The sequence below is a fragment of the Dreissena polymorpha genome, chromosome 8, assembly GCF_020536995.1.
Source record: "Dreissena polymorpha isolate Duluth1 chromosome 8, UMN_Dpol_1.0, whole genome shotgun sequence".
NCBI lineage: Eukaryota > Metazoa > Mollusca > Bivalvia > Myida > Dreissenidae > Dreissena > Dreissena polymorpha.
Window position 1 is genome coordinate 16,551,393 of NC_068362.1, and position 13,292 is coordinate 16,564,684.

At 33.1% G+C, this 13,292-nt stretch overlaps 2 protein-coding genes across 2 annotated transcripts; both read right to left on the bottom strand.

The window, feature by feature from the left end:
* Nucleotides 1–2,237: 2,237 nt before the first annotated feature.
* Nucleotides 2,238–5,680, bottom strand: LOC127842096 (synapse differentiation-inducing gene protein 1-like). Its single transcript, XM_052371420.1, has 4 exons — nucleotides 5,532–5,680; nucleotides 4,513–4,871; nucleotides 3,909–4,043; nucleotides 2,238–3,258 (listed from the first exon to the last, which is right to left on the bottom strand). The coding sequence occupies exons 1-4, from the start codon at nucleotides 5,560–5,562 to the stop codon at nucleotides 3,109–3,111; spliced, it is 675 nt and encodes a 224-aa protein (XP_052227380.1). The 5' UTR covers nucleotides 5,563–5,680; the 3' UTR covers nucleotides 2,238–3,108.
* Nucleotides 5,681–7,739: 2,059 nt separating this feature from the next.
* Nucleotides 7,740–11,157, bottom strand: LOC127842099 (myb-like protein Q). The gene is made up of 4 exons (XM_052371422.1): nucleotides 11,014–11,157; nucleotides 10,221–10,353; nucleotides 9,195–9,776; nucleotides 7,740–8,798 (listed from the first exon to the last, which is right to left on the bottom strand). The coding sequence occupies exons 1-4, from the start codon at nucleotides 11,133–11,135 to the stop codon at nucleotides 8,661–8,663; spliced, it is 975 nt and encodes a 324-aa protein (XP_052227382.1). The 5' UTR covers nucleotides 11,136–11,157; the 3' UTR covers nucleotides 7,740–8,660.
* Nucleotides 11,158–13,292: the final 2,135 nt, after the last annotated feature.

The following is a 13,292-nucleotide window of genomic DNA, read 5'->3' on the forward strand; positions in this document are numbered from 1 at the left end:
GAAGTATCAGAGCGTCGTGGATGAATAATTTTAATTCTTCAGATATTCTATGTAGTAAATTATCTCAAACAACACTACATAAAAGTTGATACCTTGAGCCGTTGTTTGAGAAATAAAAGTTTTCCGATTTGTTTTTTTTAAGCATACGATGAAACTTGCATAACAATTTTGATTATATTTTTTATATAAAAACACATATACTTTGATGGCATGTTTTAAATATATGATGATTCAATTACAAATTGCTTAATTTGAAGGAAAGCTATCCGTCTTAAACAAGTCGTTCTTGCGACACAAACATTTTCAGTTACAAGGAAGTATTGACTGTTTTCCGTAATGAGATTCTTGATTGTTGTTACAAAAACGCGATAAAAAAAGGTGTTTTAATAGTCGCAGGAATGATGGTCGATTCCAACTGTGTTATTTAGCGGCTGCACATTGTTTATCAATTTTCTAAACTTCATAGTACTTATTTCTTGTCATCATTCCATTATTGAATATGCATCCCGTTTTTATTCGAATATCCGAAAAAGCATACACTTATTGCGCAACCGGTGTTACAGTCAAAACAAATTTGCGTAAAAATAAACTGCCGCGTACATCCTTAAGCGTAGAATGCTAGGAGCGGATTACTTAATGGCCGATTGTAAATACTGAAGCGCAATATACCATTCGGTGCGCAGGTTTAACACGCTTTATGTGGATGCGTGATCGCTGAAGCAGTGAACGATACAATAACACCATCGTAAAATATTAAATAAACCTTACTAATGCAAAAAAAAGTTTATTTACCAACACAAAACATCGTTGACACGGATGTTGGCTGCTTAAAGCACTGAATGAACTCCATTTTGTTCGCCAGCACACACTGACGGATGACTTATGTATGGTTTTTAATAAACAACAAGCGGATGTAAGCAAGACATTCTCCATGTTCACTGCATGGGGCATGCTTGTGTGGCCCATTATACAATGCTATATGCCAAATAATCCTCGTAGTTTCAGCAAGTTATTCTTTATATGTCTACATAAATCAAATGACCATACTTTCGACAGGTTTGACCCTAAATAATTGATTTGAAGAAAGAAAGACAATATTTAGGACCAGCAAATTATTTCCATACAAACTAGTAAACATCTGGAACCTTTTTCTTTATAGTGGAACTTTTTGTTTCAAAGAATTCAAACTATTGTAATGAATATGTAAGTATAAAATTATTTACCGTGTGTCCATCAGAGCACATCAGATTTCATTTGTTTCCATACATAAATAATCTGATAGATTTTGTAGCGAACTACGACACATAACTAAACACTTATGTTTACCCCAGTTAGCCGTGTGGTTCCAGATAAAAACATTCATCTTATTGTGTTTATTGATAATCACGGTCTTGTGGCAAGAAAGGTTCCTGGTCCGAATCCCGTTCAAACAACTAGATTGTTTCTAGAATGAGCATACAACTAATCCAACGCTTGTTTCTCTTCACCTAGTGAATTATAAATGTGTACATGTGTTGGAAATGTACATGTATACGCAATGTGTCGTCGCTGCATATTGCGGGATGTTAATTATGAAAGTCCGTTGTATAATCATCAATACTAGACAACAAACCAAAACATTTAAACCTTTACCTTTTACGTCCATGCTGATTCCGTAAATACATGTAAATGGCAAAATGTCATGTACATATCACACAGGTATAATTGTAGAAAATGCTAAAAAATAACAGTTGACACAACTACAAGATAATTATATTTCATATAAGTTCACAAATAACACATTTTCTGAATCGTTAATGGTACTTAATTTTACTTTTAAATCGTCCTCCATAAATTAAATTATACATGGACGATGCTTTACAAACCTTATGAGCACATATACTGCAAGATGAAATATGTTAAGCTATTTTAACAACCAATGTTATTCAATTATTGATTACCGCAATTCCATATAATGTTTAACAAATATGTTGCTTTGTGCATATAAGTTTCTGTCAAGGGAGGTGAACGTGTAATGCTTTATTGTACCAACATCCCGGGTTGTATTGATTCTGATTTATTTCAAGTATCCACACACACATCGTAAAATTACCGACGCGAATATGTTAAATATGTTGTTGGCCAAATTCAGAAATCCCCAAATTTACGTCTCCACGCAAGAATAATTTTGTGAAAAAACTACGAATGAAATGTCGAAAATGTAATTGATTAAAAAATATTTAAATATAACGCATACATCGTTTTTAAACATTTTACTTTTGTATTGTCAATTTTCCAAACAGAGAAAAAATCGCTTTACTTTTTTAGACTAAATAAACAATTGACGCTATGCTTGTCACAAACTGCTCTCTTTGAATGCACTATTTTTGTTTTAATATTTTTCTTACCTTGGCATGTTCATTTCTAAACAGAACGTATAAATATGTGGAGGAGAATCAAACATTATATATTATATATTAGTATTGATTATGGTAAATTTGTCATAAACGTTGTATGTAAAACCCGAATAAGGTTTTACCTTATCATAACATTGCAGGGATACTTTTAAGAGTTACTACAAATTATAATACACTGATTGAAAACGATATAAATTAAATATATCGCTGCCTTTGCGGAACGTTTTATTAAACTTACTTATGCAGTATATTATTGACGTTTCTTCTTACCATCTTTACCCTTTTTTATTCAAACCTTCAACAAATATATCCGTTTTCTGAGTTCTCTCGATATAGTGAATACATTTTCGATGCAGTTTCAACACTTATATTATTGTATTTGTAAATGTAAGTATAGTTTTTGTTTTATATGGCAACATGTTATTAATGATGTTATTGATAGTAAATGTGCACAATAAGTTATAATTTGCAAATAACCGTTCGAGGAATATCACATTTTTCAATAGTGGTATATCATCACATTTTTTTCGAAAGACACCATGACGTTAAATAACACTTAGTCCTGGATAATGAGCGTAATGAATGTTCTTTAAGTGTTGTCCTTGCGGACTGCACAGGCTAATGTGGGATAACACTTTACGCACGTGCATTAAAACCAGTTTTCCAAGAACGGGGCTCAATACATTCGCGTTGTTAGTGTCTTAATTTTCATTCAGTGACTGGTTGCTTTGAGAATGCTGACCACGACAACAATCCCAATCCACAAGAGACCAATGCTGACACTGACTCCACTCAAAGTACGGGCTGAGTGCTCGAACTTAGCCGCCTCTGAAAATTTGCCCTCCTTGTGTAACCTGCTAGCCTGAAAAAGAAACACATGTGAACATCCAAATTTAAAGGAATTTGTTTACTTACTGTTATAATTTTATAAAGTTTGTTTTTTAGTGTCATATATTTATATTTTTACCATCGGAACTAACGTGCTAAGTCACGAAACAATTAAAATAAGTTAGAAAAGAAAGCATCAAAAATAATTACTATAATTATATCATCTTGGCAATTTCAATTGATTTATTGTGGCGATCTTTATCAGAAGAGATCCAAGTCGTTCTCAAAAGTGTCGCGAAAAGCAAAAGAAACACACCAAATATTATATCGCTCCTGTTTTGAAACCATTTATAATTTAATAAATTTCAAAAGATAACCCCGCATACATGAAAAACATATTTTCATCATTGATACTTTCGGCAAAAAATAATCTGGAAACAAGTCATATTAATATACAAACATGCGTAAAAATATTCATTTTAATATTTTTTACATGTACGGATATTAATATAAGTTTGCACTGTGTATTATCACTTAAGTATGAATGTATGAATGTATGAATGAATCATGAAGATAATATATCCTCACTTTGAAAACTCCTTTTAATTTATGTTATACACAGCAAGATAAAACGCATGTGTTAATCGTGCGTTTGTAAAAGCGTGTGCGTTTTCAATAACTTACTTGTTTTGCGTAATAAATTGCAACCAGACCAGTCGGCCAGAAACATGCAAGGCAGGAAAATACCGCAAAGGACACATTAAATAATTGTCCTTTGTTTCCTGTGTTAGCGCAGCTGTGTGCCTTTTCTTCATCCGTCTGTAACAAGAAAAACTTTGTCATAATTAACATCCGGGAAGTAAACTTGTCAATTGTTCAAGTGCATGAAGTCTTATTTGTATTAATCACTCACTTATTGTTATATCATATACACTATGTTATACACTTGTATACGCAAAAAGCTTATCGAAATAATATTTAGCTTAAAACTAATTTTGCAGATTAAAAACACATGGTATGGGAACAAAATAAACAAAGAAATATATGCCAGGCAACTATGCCAATTTAACCACATATTTAATTGCACATTAAGATATGCTTAATTCATTATATTAATAGCTTCATAAAGATACAATTTCATAAAACGCAGTTCTTTATATCTTTATATATCTTCTACAATAGTGACATTGAACATATCTCTGTAATCTTCGAGCATTCATAAGAGATAAAATTTATAGCAATAAAATGCGTATCTACAATATGAAAAATTCGTCAGGTAATATTTTACCAATGGTCCTTTTTCTGAAGTTCTGTCTGTTATATGTAGAATGGATGAGTTATGCGTGGAGCATTTACTGAATTTCTTGTGAGTGGAAGCAATAGCAAGATTTCCAGGTTCTACGTGCTCCTGGCGTGGACATTTTGTCTGGTAAGAAGCGAGCGTGAAGTCATCGGGAACCACATGTCTTCTATGATCCGATTCTACGCGATCTTGGGTTGGAGTTTTAGTTTGGTAGGGAGCGAGTGATACGTGATCTTGATCCACTTGACTTTGAGTTGAGGAGTGAGGTTTAATCGATACTTCAAAGTCTGGGCAAGGAACCGGGCTATTAAAAATGGAATGTTCAAGCGGAGTTCGTCTTTGTTCTGAAAGATAGCATTGAAATATATGCTTGTAACCCGACTACTGGAACATGCATTGATATAGTTACACTACTTTTAAAAAGAATCGAACAATATTTCGTAACTGATGTTTCACATGCTGGCTTTGTGTTTGATGATCGACCTTTACACGTCTTTGATATTATTGAGAAATGGGTATTCCCACCACCATCATTATATACGCAATCATCACCACAATTAATTCAAATAATAATAACAAGAAGAAGAAGAATGTTGTATTTCTATTTGTTGTTTTGTTAAAAATATTGTAAAGTATTGTAATAATAATAATAACAATACTACTTCTACTACTACTACTACTAATAATAATAATGCAATAATAATATTAATAAATAATAATAACAATAATAATAAAAAAATAAATAAATAATAATAATTATAATAAAAATAATGCACTAATAATTATTATTAAAAATAATCATTGTCATTATCAGCAGCAGCATCATTCTCATAATCATAATCTTAATAATATAAATCAAATAATGATAATAAATATTAATAATAATAATATTAATAGTAACAGATAATAATGATAATAATAATAATTAAACTTTTGTCGTTGTTGGAATTGCTATTTTGTTTAAAATAGAGTTCATACGATATCTCATAGAAGTGTATTCATACCTTCTGTTACCATGTTTTCCAAAGTCTCCATATTTGATGTAAATATCGAGTCGAGAGCTGACCATATTTCACAATCAATTGTCTTACTGTTTTTTGTTGTGCAATACTTGGGAAACCCATGACAGGTCACTGCACACAGATACAGGAACTAATTGTTGATTCACTCTTGCTTCCTGCATGACACAGCTTGTCCGGATTGACCGCGATCAAAGTCTTGCATATATCATCACTATATATATATATATATATATATATATATATATATATATATATATATATATATTATATATATATATATATATATATATATATATATATATATATATATATATATATATATATAGGAATAATACAATTTTAGAAAGAGAAACTGTATAAACGTCCTCTGTTAAACAGGACATTTGTTAGACGGGACTTAATATACAAAAGTACCGTTGTAAAACGTCGTATGTTCATTGATGTGAAATGTCTGGCGTCAATTCACCGAATAATTTTTATAAATGATAATACAACACGTTGCCTCAAAAAGTCATGCGGTGACAATACAAAAATAAAATCTTCCGTTGCTTAAATCGCAGAAAAAATAATCAATATAGGGATAATATACGTTTTCGAGGGCATGATCGATTTTGAGAGCGCCCACAGATGAACATTTCCGCGAAAATGTGTATTTTCGCTATTATTGCATAAACAAATCACACATACCAAAATAAATTAAAATAACATTGAAAACAATGTCTTTTTCATTCGACATCGGCAAAATAATTCGATTATTTCATATGACGTCATACAGTTCAAGGTTGTGTTTTAGATATGCCTCACTCGGTCATCATAAGAAATGACGCGGCTTTAACTTTGGATAGGCAGTTGTTTTATTAAAAATGTGTTTAAACAGTGGATTAATGCCAAGTTGAAATGCAGCCGCGAAAAGTAATAAATTAGGAATTATTTTGGAATTTACTGGTTGTGACGGATACATATATCGTCAGAATAGTCATTGTTTTCATAGATGTTTCTTCCGGGTGTTTCTTTCGTACAGGTATATCTGATTTTTTTCGTTCCAACTAAATTTTCTAAAAAGTAATACTGCAAACATATTGTCACTGAAGTATTTCAAGCATACAGCAGGAACGTTGAAGGTACATAAACACTTACATTTACAGCATAGTCTTTTGTGAGTGTTGAGTAAATTACCTTAATTTCATCAACGTTGCCAATAAATAAAGCTGTTGTCAATAGAGTGCAGATACCTGAGATGGTTTAATTTGAAAAGTGGATTGAAATATTCATTGGCTTTATCCCTTCATGCATGAGGAAACTGGTGCTTACTCAGTTCCCCATTTATGCTAGGAAAGTCGTCGAAGGCTGGAGTTATTAACAAAGTTCATAATAACTTCATTAAATCCAATGAAAAATGGGAAGTAACTGTGCGTAGACCAGTTTGTGGATATGAAAAACACATAACAGGGCTTGAACGGCATGAGAATCGCCATGTTAATACACGATTTCTCCCGTTCAAGCCCTCCTTTTGCCAAGTTTCTGCACCCCGCAAGAGGGCATTATGGATATAGTTTATGCAATAATGACTTGAATAAACACTTTTTAAAAATGAATATATTAAAAAAAGGTTTGCGCTGCTAAAATTGTACATAGTTTTTTAAGTATTTAAGAAAAAAACGTGTACAGGCGTTACCCTATACGATTTCTTATTAAACGATGGTAGACGGAAAGATGAAGACATTGTTCGATCGTAAATAAACATGCTTAACTTGTGTATGGGACTGCGAACCCTTGAGTGCGCTGTTAACATTAACAACATACTTTGTACTAAACGCTACAAAGGTCACTTTTGTTATAGTTGTGTACTGATATGATTTAACGGTCTAACATGCAACAACGCGTTGTAACTTCCCCAAAATGTGCTAATTTTATATTGCGACTGTGGACCATTCGTAGATACAATAGGTCAGTTTGTACCTACATATTATATGTGATAGGATAAGTATCCTAATAACACCATAAGCGTCAATCCTGTTTGTCTCAACTGAAACCGCATATGCATTTAGTCTTAAAAGCATTTCTTTTCCAAAATATCATTCGAGTATATAATTCTAGATTTTGAATCATCAACATATTATCAGCACGCACGTGTTTGTATAATGTTGAAACGATTATTGATACAAGTATTTGAGTAACTTATCGTTTTATTTTAATCATATTAAGTAGGGATGTCAAATATTATTATAATTAAACATGCTAGCCCACGGCTTAACTGCACAGACTGGTTGCGGTAAGCTTAAAAAGATCTTAAAGCGACATTTAGATTCGAACTCACGTCATCACTAATCGCGCTCGCGCATGCGTATACATAGATTATTCATAGAACTTCATAAACATATACATAGTTGGCAACGATAACAAAAGGCGAAAAGTATACCCGGAAACAAATTTATTAAATGAAACAAATGTTAATTTTACTGAGTGTTGATACCAATTAGATTGGTTGTAAGAAACCTATAGGAACACAATCATTAAAACAAAGTTGTATATAATATTGGATGTATAGAAAGATATGTTAATTTTCCGTTACTTATCTGATCATCATAGCATTAAAAAAAGTCATTTTTAAGCATTCCGTATTTATATGCGTTGGATTTAATACACAGCATAACTTTCTTATTGTATTTGCTTAAACAAAGACAAATAAAGAATAAGTAAATGCATTTGAATACGACATATATAATTATAATGCTTTATTATAACGCACTTGTCGATCAACTTTAGCAACTTATGTTCGAATGTCACAGTCACGAGCTCCGGCATTTTACAACAATACGAATGAGTGTATATTGACACTATATCTCTACATCTTATTAATGGCGAACGGTAAACAACTCTCATCTCATTACATCTTATTACATCCCACTTATATTCCATTCAAAGCAAGCGTTGATATCCGTTGTGACGATACGCTCATGTCGCAACTAAACAATGGACACTTGACATATGGCGAATGCACATATGTTTTGTTTCTACTCGCCGACATGTTACTCTAAACGCCCGTAAGGTTTCTCATATTTTGTAGTTCACTCAGTAACATATTATTGTTTGTGCAACAATATCAAACAATCATTTTATAGTGGACGTCACAACTACTGCAATTATCCAAACCACTGCAAGTATGGCGCTGATAACTACAAATGTTCTGGCGTTGTTTGAAAACGCGTGTGCCTCTGTGTAGTTAGCCGCCCGCAACTCTGCCCTGGCCTGTAACAAAATCATTATCTTAATATTTTTCATATATTTTTGTAAAACTACGTTGTCTTAGTACTAATGAAATATGGTTGTTAAGCAAGCCTGCATAAAGAACATGTAAAATTCAACTCCAAGTATTACCGTTATATTCTACTCTCATGTTAGACATAAATACAAGGCTAAGTGCAAAGGAGTTCTACTCAATGTACCGTAAATCAGCACGTCTGTAGCAGATATGCTATTTTAAATAATAAACAATCTTTGATCGACGGATACCTACACAAATCTTATCAAACAAAATAAAACAATCCTTGTTGTATGTATGTTCCACATACCGTGGATATGTCACGTTTAAAACATACTTGTAAGCATATTGCGTCTGTGTATATAAGTATGGCATGGTAATACCTTCATTGAGAAGTAAATAGCCATGAGTCCGGTAGGCCAGAAACAGCAAAGACAAGCGGCAATGGAAACCAAGGTGTAGTCTGGTGGTTCCTTTTGAGCGGCTACATCGGTATGTGGTTGCTGTAATACGTTGTCATCTGGCTCCTGTGCTACATTGATGTGTGGCTGATGTATTACGTTTGTATGTGGCTTATGTACGTCTTTGTTGCTTTGCTGATGTACTACACTGCTATGTGGCTGATGTTCTTCTTTGTTATTTTGCCGTCGTGCTACATTGCTATGTGGCTTATGTACTTCATTGTTGTATTGCTGCTGTACTACAATGTTATGTGGCTGATGTACTTCATTGTTGTTTTGCTGCTGTATTACACTGTTATGTGGCTGATGTACTTCGTTGTTGCTTTGCTGCTGTACTACACTGCTATGTGACTGATGTACTTCATTGTTGTTTTGCTGCTGTACTTCACTGCTATGTGGCTGATGTACTTCGTTGTTATTTTGCTGCTGTTCTACACTGTTATGTGACTGATGTAATTCGTTGTTGTTTTGCTGTTGTTCTACATTTGTATGTGGTTGTGGCTGCTGTATTATCCGAACAAGAAACGGCAGTATAAATACTAACACGTGAAACCAGCAGAGGAGAAAAGGAAAGATATCATAGTATGTGGTCCCTTATTTTTTATCAAATAACCACATTCCATACAGTATATCATACTCACATTTAGTAGACATGACGAACATATATACACACTTATCACTTATCAATAATTACAATTCGATCAATGTCTTGTACTGGTCAATAAAAAGCTTCCATTTTATGAACGATACGTTGGAAATAAGTGTCAACTACATCTTTTTTCATAAAAAAGGTTGTTGATTTCAAATACTATCCATCGGTAATTTTCTGATAGTACTATCTTGGTCATATAATTTATATGCACGGCTGTTAAAAACTCATGAACATGACGGTATCAACCCAATCAGTTCAATCGATTTTCTCAAGATAAATACATGTATAATACACACTTCAGTGTTTAACACGGGCGCTGGTATTACTGCGTTCGTTTCCATTGTACAGGGATCCGATTGTGTTGAACAAGGATACTGTTCAATGTTGCATTTGTGGTATCGGCCCTTATCGACGTGTGCGGCTGTTATACTGAATTATATACAATTTTCATAAACAAATACGTTTTTCTATGACATAAACGTTTAGTGTAACATTGCACACACACAAATTAATTCCAAAACACACGTGCAGAATACCAAGGTCGATGCATGGACTATTTGCATGAAAATCCCGAAGGCAATTCAAATTCGACAAATGTTAGCATCGATATAATCGATTTAATAATAACATTAATACTTAATGATTGCATGTAAATAAAATGCAGGTACGATATCTTTTGGAACATATTAAATAGAAACAGATGGTTTGCTTAATGAATTGTAACATTCATCTATTCTCTTTATATCTCTATAAGATAACAAGACATACTATCATCTCATAAAACAATAAATTTGGCTTAAGCAATATTTTTCTCGATGGCAATTATTACAGAACAGTAAATGATTAATGAATACATATAATTGAAATAATATATTATTATAAATATGTAAACTATTTTTAAGGTTTTTCTTTGTTCATGTGATCAATTTGTATTAGGGTAGAACAAATTGTGATAGCTTTAAACGTTTATTTTATTTATCTGTGTTATTGGTAAATTAATGAGTCATATCGCTCATTAAGAAAATACCTTTTGTAGAAGTTGTATTTAAATATGAAACAACGAATTATTTTACCATCAAATATATTTACCTTCTACGGCTATATCTTGACAATACAACTCCGTTTATTAAACACGTACATGTTAGTTTACGTACTATTTGTAAGATATGTTGCCTGCATATCGAAACCGCGATACTAGACATGCATATCATTGAGTACTAACGAAACGGAAGAAACAAGTGTTATGCTGTTCACCAAGTAAACATAATTTAAGTTATGGAATAGCCATTGATTGGCTGGGATGTAAATAGGCTGATATTTATGCAACAATGTGTATAGAAAACTTGATAGAGGGTTCATAAGAGTTTGATAAATATATATAGGATCTGATGAATAGAGGGATCGAGATATGGATAGATAGATAAATATATATATAAAAAACAGACAGACAGACAGACAGACAGACAGACAGACAGACAGACAGACAGACAGACAGCAGACAGACAGACAGGACAGACAGAAGACAGACAGACAGACAGACAGACAGACAGACAGACAGACAGACAGACAGACAGACAGACAGGACAGGACAGACAGACAGACAGACAGACCAGACAGACAGACAGACACAGACAGACCAGACAGACAGACAGACAGACAGACAGACAGACAGACAGACAGACAGACAGACAGACAGACAGACAGACAGACGACAGACAGACAGACAGACAGACAGACAGGTACAGACAGACGGACGGACGGACGGACGGACGGACGGACGGACGGACGGACGGACGGACGGACGGACGGACGGACGGACGGACGGACGGACGGACGGACGGACGGACGGACGGACAGACGCATAAAGTATTGAATCTTTTATTATTTGGTTTTATGACAAAAAAAGGTACATTATTTGTTTACGTACAACCTCCGCGCAGAGATCTGAAAGGAATCAGCAAAGCTGGATCAAATCCCTGCCTCCATAACCAACCACGTGATGATAGCCTAGCCACGTGGTACAATAATGTTCCCGATACTTTTTTTTAATTTGGCAATTTATTTTTTATTATGAACCTAAACATATACATTTTTTTTCAAAATATACAAGAAATTAACACTATTTTTCATAAAATAATACTGAAACAAAATGTTTATAATCCTCCCAATTTTACTTGTGATGGCAGAGATTGTATGTTAGAGAATGGAACGACAACTCTGCGTGGAAGTTGGTTTACGTATTGCTGCGTTTTGGCAATTTCTCAAGTTGTTGACTGGTAATAGTTTGTTTAACAGTCCTTAAGGGACGAATGAATCAAGTCTCTTGCGAAAGTCAAGTTTAGGAGGAAAATGTCGTTCTCGATTAGCCTATGCGGACTGCATTGGAATATGTCATTTATTACCCAACTTGCAAATAAAGAAACCACTACAAACACCGCTTCTTTTTCTTTTCTTTATTTTATCACTCTAAAGAAGACGTGCTTTTTGACATACGTGTAAAATTTTTATAAACTAACGGTGTGCATACATACACATATTGAAAGTAGCACATGCGAAATAATAAAGAAGAATTCTCAAACTCGCTGCTTAATATGGCCTATATATTGATTCAATGGACTGAGTAGACGCTTGTGCGAAAATTTGTTAAACATTACAGAATAATTTGTGTTCATATACATCTGGGAAAGATGAAATGATATTACAACAGGCATTACAGGTTGAATGGCGCATCGATTTCAGGCACTATAGATTCGCATCGCAAACATTACCAGAAATACAAATAAAGAAAGGAGAAATGTCGGTTCATAGGAACTAGTTAATCTTTTAATACTGATATTTCTGATTTGTGTTACACCATTTTACTATTTCTGGCGTCCAGATAAAAGTTATATTGGTATACGTAAACTTATAGATGCTCGTAAATGCATCAACATACTTATTCCTTGTTTACATTTGATGACATACTCAACTGTCATAATTTAACCTGACATTGTAAAGAATATACAACTCATAAAATATACTTATAAGCAATCGACAACTATTCAGAAACTAAAGCAATACAAACATTATTATATCAGTGTATATTACTTCGCTGAATTAATGTATTGTATATAAATACTATTTTTCAAATAAGCACAGAAGAAAATAATGTGTTGATTTCAGTGTCAATAATCGTAAATATAGTATGCTTTTATTCGACAGCTCTAGAATAGATAACGAGATCTTAATCTAAAATTAACTATAGTTATTGATTTATTTGTTGTATATATGTTTCACTGATATCAATATAAACGTAGATTTTTACTGTGTGCAATATAAATATGCTCATCGATTGATAATCGTTATTCCTGTTTTTTAACTTGTTCCGA

Excerpts from the sequence above, each read along its gene's own strand:
- LOC127842099 (XM_052371422.1), bottom strand. The coding sequence starts at position 11,135 with ATGATATGCATGTCTAGTATCGCGGTTTCGATATGCAGGCAACATATC. Across the intron at positions 10,354-11,013 it reads TCAAGATATAGCCGTAGAAG|TATAACAGCCGCACACGTCG; the intron begins GTAAATATATTT and ends TATATAATTCAG. Across the intron at positions 9,777-10,220 it reads CGCCCGTGTTAAACACTGAA|CAGCCACAACCACATACAAA; the intron begins GTGTGTATTATA and ends CGGATAATACAG.
- LOC127842096 (XM_052371420.1), bottom strand. The coding sequence starts at position 5,562 with ATGGAGACTTTGGAAAACATGGTAACAGAAG. Across the intron at positions 4,872-5,531 it reads GGAAAACATGGTAACAGAAG|AACAAAGACGAACTCCGCTT; the intron begins GTATGAATACAC and ends GCTATCTTTCAG. Across the intron at positions 3,259-3,908 it reads CAATTTATTACGCAAAACAA|GCTAGCAGGTTACACAAGGA; the intron begins GTAAGTTATTGA and ends TTTCTTTTTCAG.